The sequence below is a fragment of the Opisthorchis viverrini genome (genome assembly GCF_000715545.1).
Source record: "Opisthorchis viverrini unplaced genomic scaffold opera_v5_295, whole genome shotgun sequence".
NCBI lineage: Eukaryota > Metazoa > Platyhelminthes > Trematoda > Opisthorchiida > Opisthorchiidae > Opisthorchis > Opisthorchis viverrini.
Genome location: NW_008751952.1, coordinates 107,986 through 127,959, shown reverse-complemented (window position 1 = coordinate 127,959; position 19,974 = coordinate 107,986). Strand labels below are relative to the sequence as shown.

General features: G+C 41.4%; 1 protein-coding gene across 1 annotated transcript in view; it reads right to left on the bottom strand.

Moving 5' to 3' along the window:
- T265_14928 (hypothetical protein) overlaps positions 1-17,208 on the bottom strand; it is a gene marked incomplete at both ends in the record, with an annotated part of 62,005 nt that extends 44,797 nt beyond the window's left edge. The window contains 4 exons of the mRNA XM_009175811.1: positions 3,925-4,193; positions 7,023-7,593; positions 11,015-11,307; positions 16,748-17,208. Coding sequence (XP_009174075.1) covers positions 3,925-4,193; positions 7,023-7,593; positions 11,015-11,307; positions 16,748-17,207 — 1,593 coding nt within the window. The remainder of the gene's footprint in view (positions 1-3,924; positions 4,194-7,022; positions 7,594-11,014; positions 11,308-16,747) is intronic.
- Positions 17,209-19,974: the final 2,766 nt, after the last annotated feature.

Below are 19,974 nucleotides of genomic sequence, written 5' to 3'. Positions count from 1 at the left end.
TAATGGGGTGGGGAGAGGGGGAAGGAAAAGTATGTGAAGGAGAAAGAAGGGAGGCGTCAGCAGTAGCCTGTTTTCGCTTACCCGCCCTGCTGTATGCAGCAAGTAAGGCGACCCGGCTGATGGCACCACGCGACTGCCGATGTGGCATGAGAATATTGTTAGTTGTGTAGGTCATGGTTGTGCGAGGGCTGGGATACTGCCAGGGCGCCTACACCTAGACAGGAGGACGATTAGGGTCCTCAGTCAAAGCCTTTGGCTCAAAAGCCTAACCGCAAGGCAGCGGTGTTTGGCGGGAAATGCAAATGCAGCATCATTTCTACGGAACAAGTCGCCACATGTTCCAACCCCCAACCTGGATGGCCAGGAGACTGTGTTCGTCAGACCTCTAACCATTGACCAACCTGGTATGAGAGACTCTGTGAGTGTCGCGGGACACTCTCCAGTATAGCTCAATGGATCGCTGAGGTGCGCAAACCGTCACACCACGGTAAGGTCCAGTCTCTTCGTGACAAAGGTAGTGTTGCTCAGCCTCATCCTGTTTCACCCTATTACAGACTATGTTACATGTATTACATTCTTATAGATCTCTGTGAACAAACCACAAAGCGGTCTCCATTTCATTTCTGCTTTGGCGTATCTGGGAGCCGAAATGAACTTTGCATGTGTAACGCTTTGATTCTATTTGGTTCTAAATAAACAAAAGCACTTTACTCTGATGTCGGAATGGTGAAAAATTTTCGCCCCACACAAGGCAAGATAGTGCGTTTTGTACATTGAATCAAAGTCATAGACATTGCTTGAATGTCCGGCGTCTGACAACTCACAGTGGATTCAAATCTTGTCGATATCCCGCTTTCCAACGAATTACACTGGCTTTACTACTTTAGACTGGTTGACAGGCTTCAGCAGCACCAGACTCCATGGATTCATTAGATACGTAATGCAGATGAATCCCGACAGGGATGAAACAGCTCTATTGGACTTCGCGGCATTTGAACACAGAATACCTTTACTTAAAGGACAAACGTTTCATCAACTAGTCGAATATTACATCAGCTTTACCAGTCCCACAGACCATCAGCATTGAAAACGCGTCTGTTTTGGGTTTAAATAACTCCCGTACATTAATAAGACAATCCAATAGTTGAATTATTCTGACCTTCCGTGCAAGTGTAGAAGCAAATTAATCAAAGAGAACCTGCTTGAGTTAACGTTCACGGCTGATAAACTAATCTCGTACAGTTCGAAACAATGATTTCTCTCGTAACAGTTTCAATGAGACAGTATCGTTTCTTATTCGCTTGCAAATTGAACATGAAGTTACGCAAACATTGTTCAAAGCAGATTCCATCCGATTTCGCGGCGGAGTTGAAACAGTCCAGCGGAGTGTGCAGAATACCATAGTACATGTTACGCTCTTGATGCTTGTTCCTACCGCCATGAATCTTTGAGACTGCGGTAGTTATAGTTACCACATTTGTTACTCTGGGAAGAAAAGGACCATAAGACAAAAAAGCAATCAATACGACGTCCGATTAGAGAGAGCTCACTAATCGTGGGGGGCATCTTTGTAATGCATAAACGTTGGTCGCATTATAAAGTCGGCTGTCACATACGTAGGGTACAGAGAGTAAGGGACGATGCTGCAGGACATGGAGGCTTCGCGCCACTAATTTGAACAGGCTACAGCTGTCACAAAAACATTCAATACAATGTCCACACAATAGATTACACAGGTGCGGTTCCATGCACGCACTTGTGTAACTTAGTCAAGGACATTCCAAGTGTATCTATATATGGATTGACTGAAGTCACAGTAACGTGACATGGGAACAACAGGTGATGTTCATTTTATGCAGTTTATTATGCGTATGTAAAAAGTAGCATGACAGGCAAAAGTTGACTGTTGTGAAATGAATTACACAGATGAAATCCATGTATGTGTGCGAATATCCGTCAAACAGATAAATGAATTTCGACGAAGGACAATCATTCAGATTGAAGTGAAATGCCATTATCTTTTCACTGGTGTAATTAGAATGATAATGAAAAAGCCTCCTAGCTAAGTGCACCATATGTTCATGTCCAGACTTTGCATACAAAATACAGAAGTAGGTATCTGCTGCTCAACGAAGGTGCTCAAGCGTACGCACAAGTTATGTCGGGTAGCAAGCGGTGAATTTTCAAATACATGGTTGCCCAATCTCTCACAGGAACTGCTCGTCGGCTAGAATAGCCAAATTTCCTGACAAAGCTGGCAGCTATTGTGACCAGGAACTAATATCTTCATTTGAGTCTTCGCTAGACCTCTCGAAACTTACGACCAGCCTTTAAGCATCCAACTAAACGGCCCTGTCATACAGGAATAGATTAGGGGAAACTTGGATCTATGTCCTTCTGTGATATCCACCTCGGCAAAACAACGGAAGTTAAATAAAAGCGTGAGATGACACAGAGCAGAGGGTTTCTTTTTTATTACGATATATTTTCAAATACACTCAGTCTATGAGGTACTAAACCACAAGCTAACGACCCCAATCCCCTTGCTGCTCAAATGCTGGACTATCGAAATTACAGTCCAGCTACGGCACCGGTCCACAAATCTAGCATGAATGCTCAACCCTGAGGCCGATTTTTGCCGCCAACGCGTCCACCGCACTTTCCGTCCTTAACACTTTCCACTGAACTGGACTGCATATACTCTGTAACACATATGGCGAGGTGCGTTCCCTTAGAGTTGGCAGGATAGTCTGTCATTTTACGCAAACCTGCCTGCGGCGGAACAGCGCATATGATTCATAGTTGATGTGGACCTCAAACAACCCTTGTCCCTAGAACAATACGTCTTGTACTCTTACATGTTATGCTGACTTATCAAACAGACCAATGAATTCGGCTCGGTATTCTCGCAGAGAACAGTTTAGGCTATGCTCAACATCGCACTCAAACTATCACTATCAAAGGTGTCCAGAAGGTTTCAAATGTTATATGGACGTGTATCTTTTTCTGCCTGTGTCCCGCAAAATGATCCTAATAAGCCTCCATAACATCTTAACAGGTGCAGTGAAGTTACTCGAATTCAGTGGCGTAACTGCGCGTTTGAAGGGGATAATCAACATTCCCTCAAAAGGTGGTTTTGAAAAGAACTTGAGGTTCCATGGAACTTGACACACCGTATGTATACAAACCTCTTGCGCTGCTGTCAGAAGGAACTGCGGTAACAATCGACCTGAAGTTCGTGGGCTGACAGTGTTTGTGCTGCCTTTAAGCCGCACAATTCCTATTCACGTGATCAGGCTGTGATTGGCTCCTTGAGTATCGATTGTTAAAAGTAAGAAATTCATCCAAAACTGAGAGCGCATTACACTACTTAAAACCTTACAGAAAATCAAATATTTGTATTTAAAGACTACAACCCTCAACCTGACAGGGAGCTTAATAGGGGCAGCCTCTTTGCGGGAGATGGTGTCCAACCTGAAATTCCATGGTTCTTACCTCGATGTCCCAAAAAATAGAAACGAGTTTGTCACATGGGTCGTTACAAGACGAACGCCTATTCAGCATTATTTGTCATTACTTTCTTATACATGTTTAGGACAACAACGTGTTTCGCAAACAAGCCTGCAATAGCGTAGCATAAGTCCTCTGTGTGAACAACCAGCAGCATTTACACTTGGGTACAATATTCTGAGAATTCAGTGAGTTACACAGGATAACCTCGGAGTACACCCAATTATATCTTGCCTCTTCTGTTACACGAGGATATGGCATGCAAATAATTTTGGAATATCCCACTTCTTAGCTCGTTGCACATTCGTTTAGTCGTCTGCGTACTGCCGTCCGTGTAATCCCGGGGGAAAATATTTGTGTTCAAAGTGACAACCTGGAAGTAGAACGACCGAGTGTGCTAATCATAGGACAAACCATATCTATATTCACTCCATCCTCCACAATCTCATCGTCCTTGAATGTTTCCAATGGATCTTCAAGCGTCCCACAACAACTTGATTCAGCTTGCTTTTCGGGCTGAGTAGAGTTTTCCTGTGCCGCCACTTGCTTCGGTCGTCTTCGCAACCACGTGATTTGAGCTTGTGGGATGGAGGAGGTCGTGGCGCATTCGATGACTTGTTGGCCACTGAATTCCTGTATGCCATTTCGAGGATCCACACTCAGCGTGACAATTGAAGGGGCAACTGTAAATAGAGCAGAAGGACGGTTGGAAGAATTAGAAGGTTTTGCGTTCGATGTAGTGATCTTCTGCACCAACAACCTTTTTCCCATGCGGAACTTTTGTGTCTGAATTGCACTCTGACCAGAGTTAAACAGGATTTCGTGAAACCATTGAACGGGTGTGATACTGCATGTTCGCGTCTCGTTGTTGTAACAGTCCTCTTTTCAGTTTGGAAAGGGGACTCATATGACGACTGGCTACTTTGATTAACGCCAGTCTGTGATCAGTGAGGACTAGGAACTTGAACTTACTAATTGCTTGTTCCAAAGCCCCGGAGAAAGAAAGAAGCTTACCAGAGCTACCAAGTTCCGTGTTATGATACAGCTCTGATAGAGGCTAGTTTGGAAGCAAAGTTGCCTACCTGTCACCAACTAGGGTTGTAATTCACGACAGTCGGATAAAAAGTCTATCAGAGCCCCCAGTACACTAATCATAAAAACATCATAGGGGAGAGGTTTATCTGGGTTCCAGGTGAGCTTCGCGTCGAAACCAAATTGATATGCAAAGCTCTTTCAACCAAATGTGAATTGTTCTTGGTAGGATCTTTAGAGAGAAGCCACATAACAAACAAAGGAAACTGTGGAAGGGGAAATCTTTGCAGTATCTATCTAGATAGTATCAGTTAAGACCCACTTGCGGCAAAATTCTATCAAACCATTCGATACGACACACGGTTGTGCTGGAAATAATTTCATTCATCACTTTCGGTCTTCGCATGATTTTCATCTGTATTAAAATGCTAAATAATTGACTGCGTTTCCTTTAAGTGCAGCATAACGCTAATATAAACTTTATCTCCAACATTTTTGTAGCCACTCACGATCTCTAACTGAGTGTAGAATGTGTAGGAAGTGGTCTACTGTAGTGGAAGTTTTTGAGGTTAAGTACCTAGAAGTCTACTGGATTTTCAAGTCCATTTTGATGGACTAAGTTACGGTTTTTGTGCACTCACAGCGGCAGTTCACAAATATCCAGTATAGTACGCTTGAATTTACGCAGGCGCCAACTCGGTCAGAATTCTTTTGACCTACGAATTTGGTCACAGTCCGGATAAATTATTGGCTTTATCGATCAATGCGGATTGCATTTTTCAAACGACTGGTAGTTTGTCGCCAGCGTGGGAGGCCTAAGTTGCACTATTGCAACATGGTGCCATAAAGTACCTTCAGCTTTTAAGCATTCATTTATGACTTGGTAGGTAAACCTAACGTCACTGTACATGGAGTCATGATGACGCCAATCGGGTCATTCAAAGTGCATTCAGTCCTGCCATTATCCAAACTCACGCGTTTCAGAGAAAGGCCTCGTCTGATCTGTCGCAATCAGCTTAAGAGTAGGCAGTATTCTCGTTTTTGTAACAACTCAGATGATACTTGCACTGTGGCATCTCTGGATACTTGTAGGTAATTCATGACTAACTTTCAAGCAAGAAAGTGGCATTGTTTACAGCTACGCATGACATTTCAGTGCGCTTGGATGAAAAATGAAATCCCTTTCTTTCGCTAATGTCCTGGTGCGCGAAAATGCTGAGAGTGGAAAGGTTTCGGTAGTAAAGCGTTTCCGCTGCAAATGTTTGTACTTGGTTATGTTTCCCAATGTGCACTGTTAAGTTTGTCAATTAAACCGGCTGGTGAGCGAAATCGCCCATCTCCCGTTACTCGACAGTCAAGTTAATGGACCCGCATTGTGTAAATTTTCTAAGACGTGAAAATGCATCCATGAAAGAAAATGTGAAACCGTCATTTGGTCTGCATCCAAACCTAATTAGCTTCATATTCTTAGACTGAGACAGTAATACACCACAATCCACGGGAAGTTATAGTATTTTGTGTCGGGCTGGGAGAGCAGTTAATTTACTGAACAGAATCAAACGACCAACCGCTGATTCAAATTACCTTTTTTTAAAAGAACGCGAGGAAAAAATGGCTGACTGAGGTCAATATGTGGGGCTACCATTTTGCGGCTATATATGTAAAGGACAGTGATTATCAGTCAGGTCTGAAGGAACAGGTACTGCGTTCCAATGTTAAAAGATAGACTGCTGCCTCAAAACAGGTTTCCTTTGGAATTATAATGCCTTCAACATTGTCTAATCGGAAAATTGTTTGCCCGTCCAAACTGGAGAAGATTTCTTGTATCAACAACATGTTCTATTATGCTTGCCTTGCTGCACACAGTTCAGAAGAGTTGATTAAATCTGTAGTAGGCGTCTGCAAATCATTCACCGTATTAGCCAACCGGTCGAAGGCCATCTCAAATGCCGAGAAGCTGATGGGGAACTCCTGTGTGACATTCCTTCATATTGTGGAATCTAAGGTGGTTATGCCACCCCGGGACACTAGTTTATGAAAATACCTGCCTATTCACATATGCTAAGCTTTTGGCTTTCAGACTACTTTATTCAGGTTACCGAGTTCTCAGCTACACGACTGAGTATATCACGACGAACGGCAAGGCTCACTGGAGGCAAAAACGGTTTTAAGGGTTTTGCTTGGTATATCAATAGCAGAATATTTTTTAGGGAAAACACTGAATTTATTATTTTGTTGCCCATACAGCCGCATGTCATTTGAAATACACGTAATAGTTTCCTCTCAACAATCAATGCATGCAATGAGGCAACAACCCTGTCTGATTTAGAATATCTTCTAGTCAATGGAAACAAATACATGCTGGCGCAGCTTGCTACCTATTTCTAGAGAAAGTTCTTCAATTTATGACGCCAAAGTCTAAACAAGGTTCTATTTCATATTTAAGAAGCAACGACGTGATATACTTAAAAGTAACCTACAAAACACTTCTGTCGTGAGGTAAGCGGGCTTCAGATATTCCAAATCCTCTTCTGAATGGTTGGCGTTGGAGGTCGTATTGGATAGCACGTTTTTCACAGGCCAATCCAAGTGGCAGCTTACACGAGCTCCATTGTACCACGGTCGACTGACCAGGCGGGCCTCTCCATAGGCTATAAAGCCCTGGTTATTTGGGTCCCGGTGATGTGTACCTTGGTATGCACTCGTAACTTGGCGACCGTCTGCTTGAAAATCATCAATTTCCGATGCATCAAACACGTGTGCCTCCTTGGTTCCCGAGAGCAATCGATCCAAAGCTCTTGAGATAGTGGGTTGTTTGGGACTGCCCGTCCCAGAACTGGTGATATAATCAACCGAAGTGTATAGCTTCCACTTCACTAAGGCCGGTGGGTTACTTCCACTAGACGAGCGGCACTTGAAAATACGCGTTCTATTCTCACTCACGGCCGATTGTGGAAACGCAGTCAAGATGGGGGGTCCCGGGGGAACTGAAAATAATTCGGTGCATTCGACAAACAGATTAAGAATAGAATGTGCAATTTTCTGCCTCTCCTTATGGTTTCTTATTGGCTTTCTAGACAGAAAGTCGAAAACATTCGTAGAAGCAAAGAATTTTGTTGACATCCGGTCAAAAACAAGTTTAAATTTCATGAAGGAAACTACTCACAAGGTTGCTGAAAACTCTTCGACTGTGAACATTCTGTAGTGAAACTTAATCATTAAGTATTACTTAAATGACAAGTGTTTCAGATGATGATTTTGACGCTGTACATTATTATAGGTTTTTTCAGCGTATGCGATAAACAGTTGGAGCTTCTGTAGGCACTTTGTTTTGAAGAATCCCACATGAATTATGCAGCTGCTTTCAAACTCAGACAAAGGCATATTTGACCTGTGATTCATCCAACTTGGTTGGTAATATTATGTATCCGGCTTGGTAGAAACCTACGATTGAAGGTAAACATATTTTTCAACTCAGTGTATTGAATCACTTTACTAAATCATTGTCACACAGCGATTACCTGACGGTGACAGTGGATCTTAGTAGCAATATCGCACGTTAAGAACAGCCTTCCATCGGAAACCAACTTTTCTCTCAACTCACTGTACCCTGTATCTGTACAAATTGCTCCAATCAGATGGCCGTCTGTTAAAAGCGCGAGTATTCTACCACAATAAATATAGGTTTAGATTTCTTCTTACAAATCGGAGGCTACCATAATGTGGGTCAAAATAAAGACTTAGTTAGGGAAAGCAAATTTAATGTTCGCAAGATATACTTCGGCAACGTGTGTGGTTTAAGCAACTTTTAACCTAGGCAGTTTACCCGTGACAGAATGGTCTGGGTAAGAAGAATATGGTAAGACAGCGGACGGTAAGGCAGTGGAGGGTGGGACAGTATGACGGATTAGTTCAGGAAACCTGTAGATCACTGCAATCCAGCTCGGGCACAAGTAACAAGGGCCCACACTAAACATAAATTTGTAGAAAAAAATATCCCGTCAAATCTGGCAGACAACAGAAGAATCCAAACTGGTCTCAGTACGTGTAGCAGTTTCGATTCTGTAACTGAGCTCCTGTATAAGCCTGGTATACTTGTGAGCACTCCTTTAAGTGGAAAACACTTTACAGTAGCCTTTCATGTGGGAAGGATGCCCTTGGGAATACCCAAGGGCATAAAAATTCCGTTTAAAAATGTGTTCACTCCTCCAAGAACCCTGTATTATTCAAAACTTCATACGGTCGGTGGCATGAACTTTAAAGAACCATAAAGATCACCCACCAAGCCGCAGCACAGTTGGATAAACCTAGCCGGGCCATTGATTCTCAGAAGTCAGTTTGAACGGACGCAAAAATTTAGAAAATGCTTTCGGTTTACTCGGGTTTTAACTTCGAAAAATCAAATATGTGCGCAAGCAATAATCACAAGCCAACAAATCCAAATTATCGAACGCAGTTACGGTTAACATGAAATCCTTATTTGGACAGACGTAGTATTTTTTCGTAATCATCAAACCGCTGATGGTAATCGTGGAATACCATTCGGGTTGTTCGCATTTAGACTGCACCATCGGCTTCAGTCATAGCTGACAAAGAATTGCAAACTGCATTATTCATGTCGTAACCACATTCCACATATTACACTTTAATGTGTTTAGGCTAATTCGTTATCATGTTTTTTGCTCGGTTCTCATATTTGTCTACTCGATAAAGGTGAGCGATGATTTCCCAATCCTTCACCAAGTATTCACTCGCGTCTCAAATCTCTCTAATTAACCCACAACCACCATTATCACTCAAATTATCCGATCTACAGTCGTTCAGAGATCGTTCGGTCACTCAGCAGAACTCTTCTTGTTTTCTTTTAAGAACATACTGTAAATACACGTTTCTTTTCAATCCCTCAAGGTTTCTGAGCGTCTCGGACATTTTCCACTAAATCAAACTACAGCGCAAGGTTTCATAAGCCCGGATGAAAAGTGGTTTGAATCGACATCGTATCAAAGAATGTTCTTATACGTCAATTATTTCTCCTGGTCATCTATATCGATTTGGAAAGCCAGGTTCTCATATCAGGGAAGTAAATCTGTTGAGTTGAAGAGGTCTGAAGGTGACATTTTCAACTCAGGCAAAACTACATGTTGCTCAATCGGGCAGGGGAAATAAACCGTATCTTGTAAGGCCAACATCAAGATACTGGGCTTTCAGTAGTGAATTTCACAAATTTTCAAACGCATCTTGAAATAATGAAGCAACTCCTATTTTTATCCCATGGCAGGTATACCACAGTTTGTCAACAACTTCAAAAAATTATAGGGAGTGAGATGACGAAAGATGATGGGTCCACGGATTTTGTATAGGCTTCTCGAGATCAGATAACACATTTAAAAAAATGAGCTCTCCATCTTATCTACCTAAGTACTCAGAAAAGACCATTGATCGGTCATTTAAAAAGGATAATCTTCAAGCAGTAGCACCCTTTAGATGGGTAGTTGCTTCCCACCCGAAGAAAGCATGAGAGCTGGGATACCGCCATGGTGCTCAAGTCTAGATGAAAGCGACTGAGATACATTGTTTCAAACGCTGTGCTTTCTCCAGCTCTGAACACCGAGAAGAGATAAGTGGAGCAATAAGGAGCCTCACAAGTTTGAACTGCTGAAAAACATTATCCACGGAAGCCTCTACAACGAGGAAAGTGGCAAGTAGCAGCTTGACATATATGTGACAAATTCTTCACCATCTTAATGAATTATCAAATTATTATTACCAAATGAATCTTCTAAAAAGTAACCGCGTTACCAGGTTTCTCGTGACCAATCGACACATTTGACGCAGACATTTAATTAACATGCAGAGATATAATTTTTGCTCACGACCTCATATTGCTCATTGTTGTGGCCTTAGCCGACTCATGTTTATCACTCGTAACAGTTACGTGACTAATTGCTCCAAGGCAGTCCAGGCTAGACCTGGACAACCAGAGTACTAAACTAACGCTGACACGTAAAAATTTACCTCATTAATATTATTTAGCCAATATCAGAATCTCGTGTTGTATCGTGGTGGGAATAGTATTTGATAAATTAGGATACAAAATTTCCCGGAAGATCTCTTCCACCTAGAAGTCAACGAGCCTATTCATAAACGGGTGGATAAATAAAATTCACTGCATATGGCAAAAGTTAAGTTTCCTGATCAGTCAGGCGCGGCAGACTATCTTGGAAGTTAGCAAAAGATACAGTCGCTTTGTCGGACTATGTTTAATTAGTTTCTGATAGTGTTTCATTTAAAAAAAAGGCGAATAGTAGACCACAACTCTTGTAACCCATGGGCAATTCACAGTTTACGGATGGTTTGCTCTGGGCTCCCTACTGACAAGTGAAACGAACCAACAAACGCCTCCGTTGGCGTATGTTTACTTACAGATGACTGATAATCTGACGGGGCTTGAAAGCAGTCGTCCAGTAATTACCACACTGGCTGCAGAGCAACCGAATTTTATACCGTTATCCTCCCGGTGTGCTATCCACGACAGAGTTGCCAAGCCATGACGAATTCGTATCTTCTCGTTTTGGGATCCCGAGCGATTGAAATATTGTAGGTTGTGTGACGCGGAAACCGAATCATCATCTGTGGCAGTTATACGATAGAAATTTATAACTGGTTCTGGTTTTCCTCCATGAATGAGACAGGTAAGTGTCACAGTACTACCGACTCGATGTGGTCCGATTGGATCCGTAGAGAACGTCAAGTTTGCAGGTGGGTCTGTAATTTGAGAAAAAGCCGTCAAGAAGTATATTTTTCAGTTTAAAACAAAATGCGAATGTTAGAATTGCCGTTTCGAAGTTCAGCAATACGGACGAAGTTTTTGATTATTCGGCTGCATTAGGTGTAGTTACGCCGAATGTGATTAATATGCACTACTAAGTGGTCATTACGTTAAGATGAAATTTCACCTGGTTCATTTAGTATGCTGTTGCATTCCAAGCCATATTAGGCTCTCGACTGACTTTAAACAATCAAGCTTCGAGATGCCGTTCAGTAGAAAACTCATTCTAGCGAATATGCTTAAAATTCCACAACTCTGTTACAGTGACTTGTATATTCATCCGGTTGTGCGAAGTACAAAACAAATGAGGACCGCAGTGATATGAAGAATATGACGATTTCACGTTCACAAGCACGGTGTTTGGCCACGACCTTTATAATATATCGGTAAACAAAGCCTAACAAAATTAGATATTTAATGCCAGCTATCCCAAATGGTCTATGGTCTAATCCAGCGTAAAATTATCGATTGTCAATCATCTAAATCAGAGAGGACAGAAACTGACCCAAACTATCTTCACCGTTTCATCGCTTAGAACGAAGCAAACAGCAACAATTATTTAGGCCTATTCGCTGCGCTCCGATAGATTTGAGGGTACATCAGGAGTTGAGTTGGTCTTATTGAACGACTCACAAAAGTACTGTAAGATGCATGGTATCCTTTGTGCTGTTCGCGGAAGAAGACAGCGCGCTAGTTGAATCCACCTTGTCAACACAATATTCGAACTGATCAGGAGTGCCTCGAACCCGATCTTTGTAAGGGAGGGCTAATAGAACTAACCAAAAATCTGCGTTCGGTTGTAGGAATAGCATAGGCTAAGCCCGAAAATAGGATATCTTATTGTTCTATAAATTTGGAGCTTTTACTAGTATGAAAGTAGACTTAAGTGATCAGTGGCAAAGAGCATCTACAAGATATCCACGTGATGCCATAGTTTGCTTATGTAGACGCTATCCTAGTAGAGGCTGATGAGTGCATCTTACGCACGTTCACTCTTGCAGTTTCATGTCATTCGGTTATGCACTTGATGACCAACCAAATACAGGCATGGGTAAATCGACAAGCGGTATTCTGGTGGGCGAGGGTTGCGAGGTTACGGTCGAAAACCATATGAGGTCCTTGAGGAACATCTAACCATAAATTAATAAACAAAATCAACCGGTGAGTCGTGATTGGAATGTTGCTGCGCTACAAACCAAGAAACTGCATTCTCGTACACATACATATATTTTGCGCTTTCTTCGGTATACGGTAAAGCAGATTTGTCGCTTTCATCTGATATACTTTATCGGTTGTTAATGGGATGAAGTTATTACAGCGATCCTGGAACTTTTCATTTGGTGAAACACAAATCGATTCTCCTGCAAACGACGTCGACCGTTTTTTTTTCGTTTCAGGCCATCATTTTCCCCATTGTCAGTGCCGAGTTCCCCACGCACTTTTCAAAGGCGCGGAAAATCCTAAGCTTTCCAGATGGACCATGAAATAAGTACACACTCTCAACAACTGTTGTCAAAATAACTGTTTTCCTCAGCATGCCAGCTTAAAATTTTTGTGATTGACTGAACGAATGAGTGACCTAGTCAGGAAGCAATGTGTCTTCGTCACAAGGCACCACAATTTGCCTCCAAGTTCCTTATCACCACCAACCCTTCACACAGCAGTTGGCTTGGGAGTTATTTACCTGGCATTAGTCATCCGTGAACTCGTCTGCAAGACTGTTGTTCTGCGCGAAAGAAGTCACTGGGAAAAACAGTTGTTAGTCTTGGTCATGGATTTTGAACGCTTGTTTTGGGTTGTTCTATTCCTACACTACACTGCCATTCGGTTCAGGCGAAAGGAAAACATGACTTTCAACAAAGAGTAGTTTCTTAAACAAGCGGTCAAAAGACTGATACCTTTGTGTCTTTGATGAAAGAAAGTGTTATGTTAGTTGGGCTGTTTGCTTTCCGTTGGCTCAACTTCAGACTTCCTCAGGTAGTGCAGAATAGACTTTATCGCTATTATTATTAGAGGGAGTAGAAACACGACTAAGCCGGTTAGGTTATCTGCCGTTTAAAGACTAAATCCGCGTTATTATCAAACTCCTGTCGATTAGTCTACTGGCTAATATTGTAAGACCTTGTGTTTGCTCCAGAGCACCGTACTACTAATTCTTCGGAAATGTCAACCCTTCAATCATTTTCTGTTGTGCTTATTACCCAAAACGCTGTCATGTAACGGATGAGGCAACGCAGGCCTACCAGTATCACATTACCAAGCACTTTCTCGGCCCAAACGACCGCGCACTAATTTTGAACACAGTTTTTCCCAACGGTCTTTTGTTAGTTCGTCTACTTAATAAGCATTATTAGGTAAAGCGACGTAAGTGGGCCAGCCAGCATCAACTGTTGATTTAGAAGAGATGAGTTGTTCCCTTTCCTTGCTTCTGGGGTGGATTGATGTGCTAAATAGACTGATAAGAATCATGAATTTGTGTTACATTGGATGAACCAAACAGACTACTGGGTAACTCTGGTTTTATTTCATGGATGAAGACGAAATGAATATTTGATACAACGTAACCACCAAACTTGGACCCCCGGCAAAAGTGCATTTTATCAAACGTCCAAGTGTTAGACCTAAACTCATCGTTCATAACACGGTTGAAGCACGGCAATTTTACCTGGGCCAGTGCAGTTTTTGAACATATTTTATCATCACTTTTTAATGTGTACAGTCGTTACTATCGTTACAACCACGCACAGTGAAAACAAACTTATGTAACACAATGCTTTCGTCCTCTTTGCATCCATTTATTCTAACGAAATGGAGTTATTCAGTTTAAAGTGCACTATTTAGCAGTTATCTTTCAGATGACCTGTTCTTTCCATAGTTCAGCCACAAACATTCCCCTTCCACAGGTCTCTCAGGCGGATCTGAGTTAAATGCTCTCGTGCTATCTATCAGTCTCCATCTATCTAAGGATCAGTTAGATAAGTAGGTTCCCTTGCGTGCCAATTCGGTTTTCACGAGAGGCTCATCTGAATTCCAGAAGAATCTCCCATTTATGCAATTCTCTACGAACTGAGTATTCTGCACCAGGCTGTCTCAAGTTTCAGCTGGTTCGATATTCAAACTATCGCAATACATTTCGTAGACGTAACACACATCTCATAGGGGTGTGATACCTCGAATATCGTACCAATTAGCTTCATCTTTTTATGCAATCGTAATCCAAGATCGTCATAGTTTTGTTCATTGATACTGCGCTTTTCTTATTTTGCAACGACCTAAATAATGTTCTGTATCCTTATTATCTCTCGATGGTTTGTCTGATATTCTGATGTATTAACAAACTTATGAAGACAACGTAACTTTATAGATCTAGCAAGACTAGTAATTATTGTGTAGTGTACTAGTATAGCTTTGTATTTGTATTGTATTTGTATTGCTACTCCAACTCTCCAAATAACTGTCGGCTATAAACTTGAAGACCATCTCGGACGGTAAACCCAGGGAAATCTTCCCAAGCTATTACGGGTCAAATGACAGAATCACATCAAAACTATTTTTCGGATGCCACAAGTACAAAGGAGGCGAAAATAGCTGCTTTTTCCATATACTCCGGAATTTGTGCACTGCTTGCATAGTGATCTTGAACAAAGGAGGGAAAATAGCTGCTTTTTCCATATACTCCGGAATTTGTGCACTGCTTGCATAGTGATCTTGATAATCTACAGGTCTTTACGCATATTGCTTTATAGGTTTTCGGAAAGTTGACAGGAATCGCAAAGTACACGCAGAGTTATGTTACCCATGATTACCGTTGTAATCCCGAAAAAGGGCAATCAAGTTGATTTATTCTGGTCATCTGTGTTCATCGACTGGAATTCCTTCAGAGGAGACAACTCAACAAGAATAATCACTTTTGTGAGTCCATTAGGGTTGAGTCTTCAAGGATCATTGCGCGTAATTACCAAGACGCTGAACTGTCTACTCAGGTGGCATGTAACAACCCTATCAACTGAAGCGGAATCAGAGCGAGCCCAAACGATGTCCCTGTTATTTGCTACGGAAGGATACCTATGTCAAAAACTGGAACACCAAATTCCTCCCATGCTGCTCAAAATAAACATTATTTACTCGGCCAATCACATATGCAAACCTCAGTTATGTTTCTTTGCCAGTAGCCAGCAAGGAAATACATCGAAAAAAAAGAATTCCCATCTGCTTTGGTTCGAGAAAGGAGGAAGAAGATTAAACAAGATACTGTTGTTGGCCAAAGTGTAAAGTATTTGAAAAACAACTAATAACCAAACAAACAAAACTATTGAAGATCAACATATTAGCATCCCATTTCCAGGTATGCCTCACTGTAACAATTGACCAAGAAATGTTGGCAATTATAAGCATAAATCGCCCACTCATATTTGCGCCTACTACTTTGGTTAGTTTGTCATTATAATTACAAATAAGTAAGTAATTGTATTTATGTCCTAAGGAGTAAATCGTCCTTTCGTCCATTGGTGATTACCTACAAACTCCACGAATGCCACAATTAAGTAAAACTGAGAGTGAATTGAGTAGCAAAATGTGATGGTGCGCAACGAGCATATCGAATGAAAGTGTTCGACAAATCCACAAATTGCTTAGCTCAGCGAACAAACCAGCTACCATCTACGCTACATTTTCCTCTATAGAAAAAGTTTTAAACTCTTTGAGTGTACATAATCTATTGACCCACGTTTAATCCAACCAACAAATCCAGCTAGTCAGCTATCCCCCTGAGGATCTCCGAGGGCATAAGGCCTCTTTTATCAAGTGAAACTTTAGAAAGTTTTTTCGAAAAGGCAAATCAATGCCTTATCCCCTTGCGGCTCGAAAGCTTCATGTTTAATCACCAGACAATCACCACATTACCAATCATACGAGTGGATACAATAGAATTAACAGGTATATTGTTCCTCAGTAAACCGGGGTGGTTCTTGGATATCAACCCAATCAGAAGTTAAACTATGTTTACCTTTTCCTAAGATCAGTATACGAACACGGTGGATGTATCTCAGTCAGGAAGCACCGAATTGAGGCAAAAAGGAAATTGTCGAAAACATTTCGAGCTCGCATAACCACCATAGATTAGCAAAATCAACATCGTCTTTAGAATCTAAGAAATTCAACTAAGTTAATTTAGTCCGGATTCCCAAGGCTAAATAATTGTTAAGCCTAATTCGGTGAATTTTTGGCATGATGCTACGTTAATGAGTGTGTGATAATTGCGGGAAATTTTGATTCCGCCCCAGGTCATGTAGCATTTTGGTTTTGTGGTACATGCTGACAAATTTAAAACGTTGGTGGTTATTGAACTTGGGCTACAATAAACTATCATCTACTTACGATACACATCCAACTTCAAAATCAGCTGGTCGGGAGTGAGTGTTCTGTTGTCCAGAAAACTGGTCGCAGTGTCTTTGTTTTGATTCTGTCTACCTTCGATGGCAAGATCTTTCCATTTTTCATCATTCCACCAAATAGAACCGCTGCTGTCCAGGTCACGCGTAACACGGCAGCTGTATGTTCCATCGTCTGTCGATCGTGCGGCGGTCAGCGTAAGCACTGACACTGTGTCGGAAAGTCTTACGGTAGAATGAACAGGTGGTATTCGACTACCGATCCGACGCCATACAAAATTATACCACGGAGCGTTGGGACTTGGTGCTGCTTCGCAAGTCAAATTAACGGCTGTACCGGCTATGATTGGACTTGGGGGATTGGAAGTAAATGACAAAAGCACTGGCCGGTCTGAAAATGCAGTGTAGAAAAAACGATAGACAAGGTGAATTTTTACTCGAGATGCTCTTTTGGGACGTCAGAATTTGGGATATTTTAGATCATTGTGAATTGGTATGATAAGAGGACACATAAGAGACCTACCTGGAATGTTCGTAAAAGCAACATATTTTGAACTGAAGGCTAATTTTCAAAGTAGAATATCTGTACATCTTATTTTGGATATATGCACTGGCGAAACTCTCATTGGTGTAAAACACATCTATCCCGCTACTGCAGCACAACAGGCTCTTTATCCAAAGACCACTGTCATCAAATGAAATGGCTTTTCTCCAGACAGTTCACATTTTTTTCCGTCTAATTACAGTTTCGTTTGAATTGGTAGGGCTTCCTTTCAAACATACAAGGCTTTCGCGATCTCAAGGAAAAATTCAGACCTTAAATATGTGGCTCATAACGACAAGGAATGGGAAGGAACCGTGAACGATCTGTGAACGAGCTCGGTAGCATGTTTAGGCATCATTTCAAGCACGTGACCCATCGGTGCAAAACTCCATTTGATGAGGTCAGCATTCAGCAAGTACCACAGAGGCTGGAACCACTAGAACACCAGAGCATTGCTCTAGGAAATATGTGACCATATTTCCGTGAACTCCTGTACACTGGTTCAATTTCCCTCATTCAGAAGACCGGTTGCAACTACTTAGTTAGCATGGGTTCCATTCAAATTATCAACCTCGGAAAAAACTTAACGAGGTTAAACTATTGGACAGCAATACGAATAATTGTGTGCTGCAGAAATAAGACTTGCTTCAACTGCCACGATGTCGTTCCTTTCAAACGGCATATTTAAGCACGTGAAAAGTTGAACAGATTTTAATTTAATATGGACCATGGTCGGCTTCCCCATAATGCGGTGCATGTAGCAGCGTGCTTATTAAATCCAGATCAATTAGGTATGGCGCAAATGGGCCATTGTCCCAGTTAAGGAATCTGTTGGAATATGGCTATTCTTCGTTTCATTTATTGTATAGCCTAGATATAAACCAGAAAATAGCTTCCACTTTGGATTATAACACAACTGAGTAATGCAAATAACTGTCGACGTGACTTGACGCAGTCGGTCAGGATGGGGTGTCACCTTCCTTTTATACTGGAACGAAGTTCCGCAAAATCTGTAAGCTCCCTTCCTTAACAGTGGAAGACTGGGGATTCGTGGGCCCTCCATCCTAGAGTATTAATAACTGCTGACCACGATTTTTGTCTGCTTAACGGATGTAGAAAATGACTCGAAATGGGCCTTCCGATCAAGATTCGATCCGGAAAATGAATCAATTTATTCCGAGAAGCCGAGGAACACTTTGCATCTGTTTCGCTCTTGTTGAGACTCATCAGCCACGTGAATCTCACAAACCTTTCAAACAGCAAGTTCACTATAGCTCTTTAAACAACAAAATTTGTGTAATGGAAAATCCCTTGTCAAGCAACATTTTCTTGATATTAATAATAAGCGAAGAACACGACTGTAAAATTCGCATATTTGTGTCGTTTGGCCACGCGAATGGAGATGTTTGTTGTCCACCGTAGGTTGCTTGCTCCATTGATTTCTTCAAATATTTAGAATCTTGACCTTTATTGTTGAACCGGAAAACACAGTTTACATTCATGATCTATCAAAGTAACTATTATTTTCTTCAGCTTGTTCCTCTGAGCACTGATGTACAGATTTGAAGTAACCTCATATCTCACGAATGTGTAGACGAAGACATCGAATTGGATCGATGGGATCTACTTTGGCACATAGAGCCTTAATGCTCTTTAAAGTGACTGCAACTACCTGGAATGAAGTAGACATCCCACGGTCTAAAGACTTTATTTGTCAGGATGAGCACCTTTCCGCGGCAGTTGGGGAAACTGCAGATTCTTTGTATCTTGGCATAGATTAAGCTGAAACTTGTTGGAAATATGTTGTCGTTCGTAAAAAAGCCTTCTCCCAAATAATACTGCTGTCTTTTCAAGAACAACTTTTGAACATTGCACATTTATTCTACAGCTCTATCCAACTAGACCGCTTTATCAGAGAATAAAAACACTAAATAAAGTGTTTAAGAATAGACCAGCGGCGAGTTGTACTACAATGAATCTCCAAAAAATGGTGCTCGTTGATTTAATATGTGCGATCATTTAGAAGACTTATCTTCTGGTCCTTTTGTGGTCCTTATGTCATAAATTTTGTGGAAGGTTTGTTTCAGCTTCCATGAAATTATAGTCCATTTAATCCTATTTTTCATTCATTACTATTTTTCCATATCAGATCAATATTTCATTGCTTCTAACTTTATATGCCGACTGCGCGATGCAGGCAAGTGATCAGTTTGCTTCATGAACCATATGGCATTGGAAAAAGTGGACGTAAACCTGTATACTTCATTGCCTTGTATTTCGCGCTATTTAGGTAGAGATGGGCATGCACAATAGGTATAAATAATGCACTATAAAGAATAGCTGACTGATCATGAGACATTTCAGACAGATGCTGGTAGATTCGGGTTTATCCATGAAAAAGCTCTACAAGTCTTTACAGAACTGTCGCTGAATGGCTGACTCCGGAATATATTTAGATGCAGTGAAGCAACAATCTGGGAAACAACCTAGTGAATTGTTCACTAGCACACATTTCATGGTAAGGTCAAAAAACATTTTATCATGTAAACATCTGTACAGCTTGCTCAAATATGTTGTTACTTTCCCTCAGAGTCGGTATACCTCAATTCACTTTCAAGCAGAATACACGTGGTGATGTTCAGAAGTGATTTTTCCGACACATACCATGA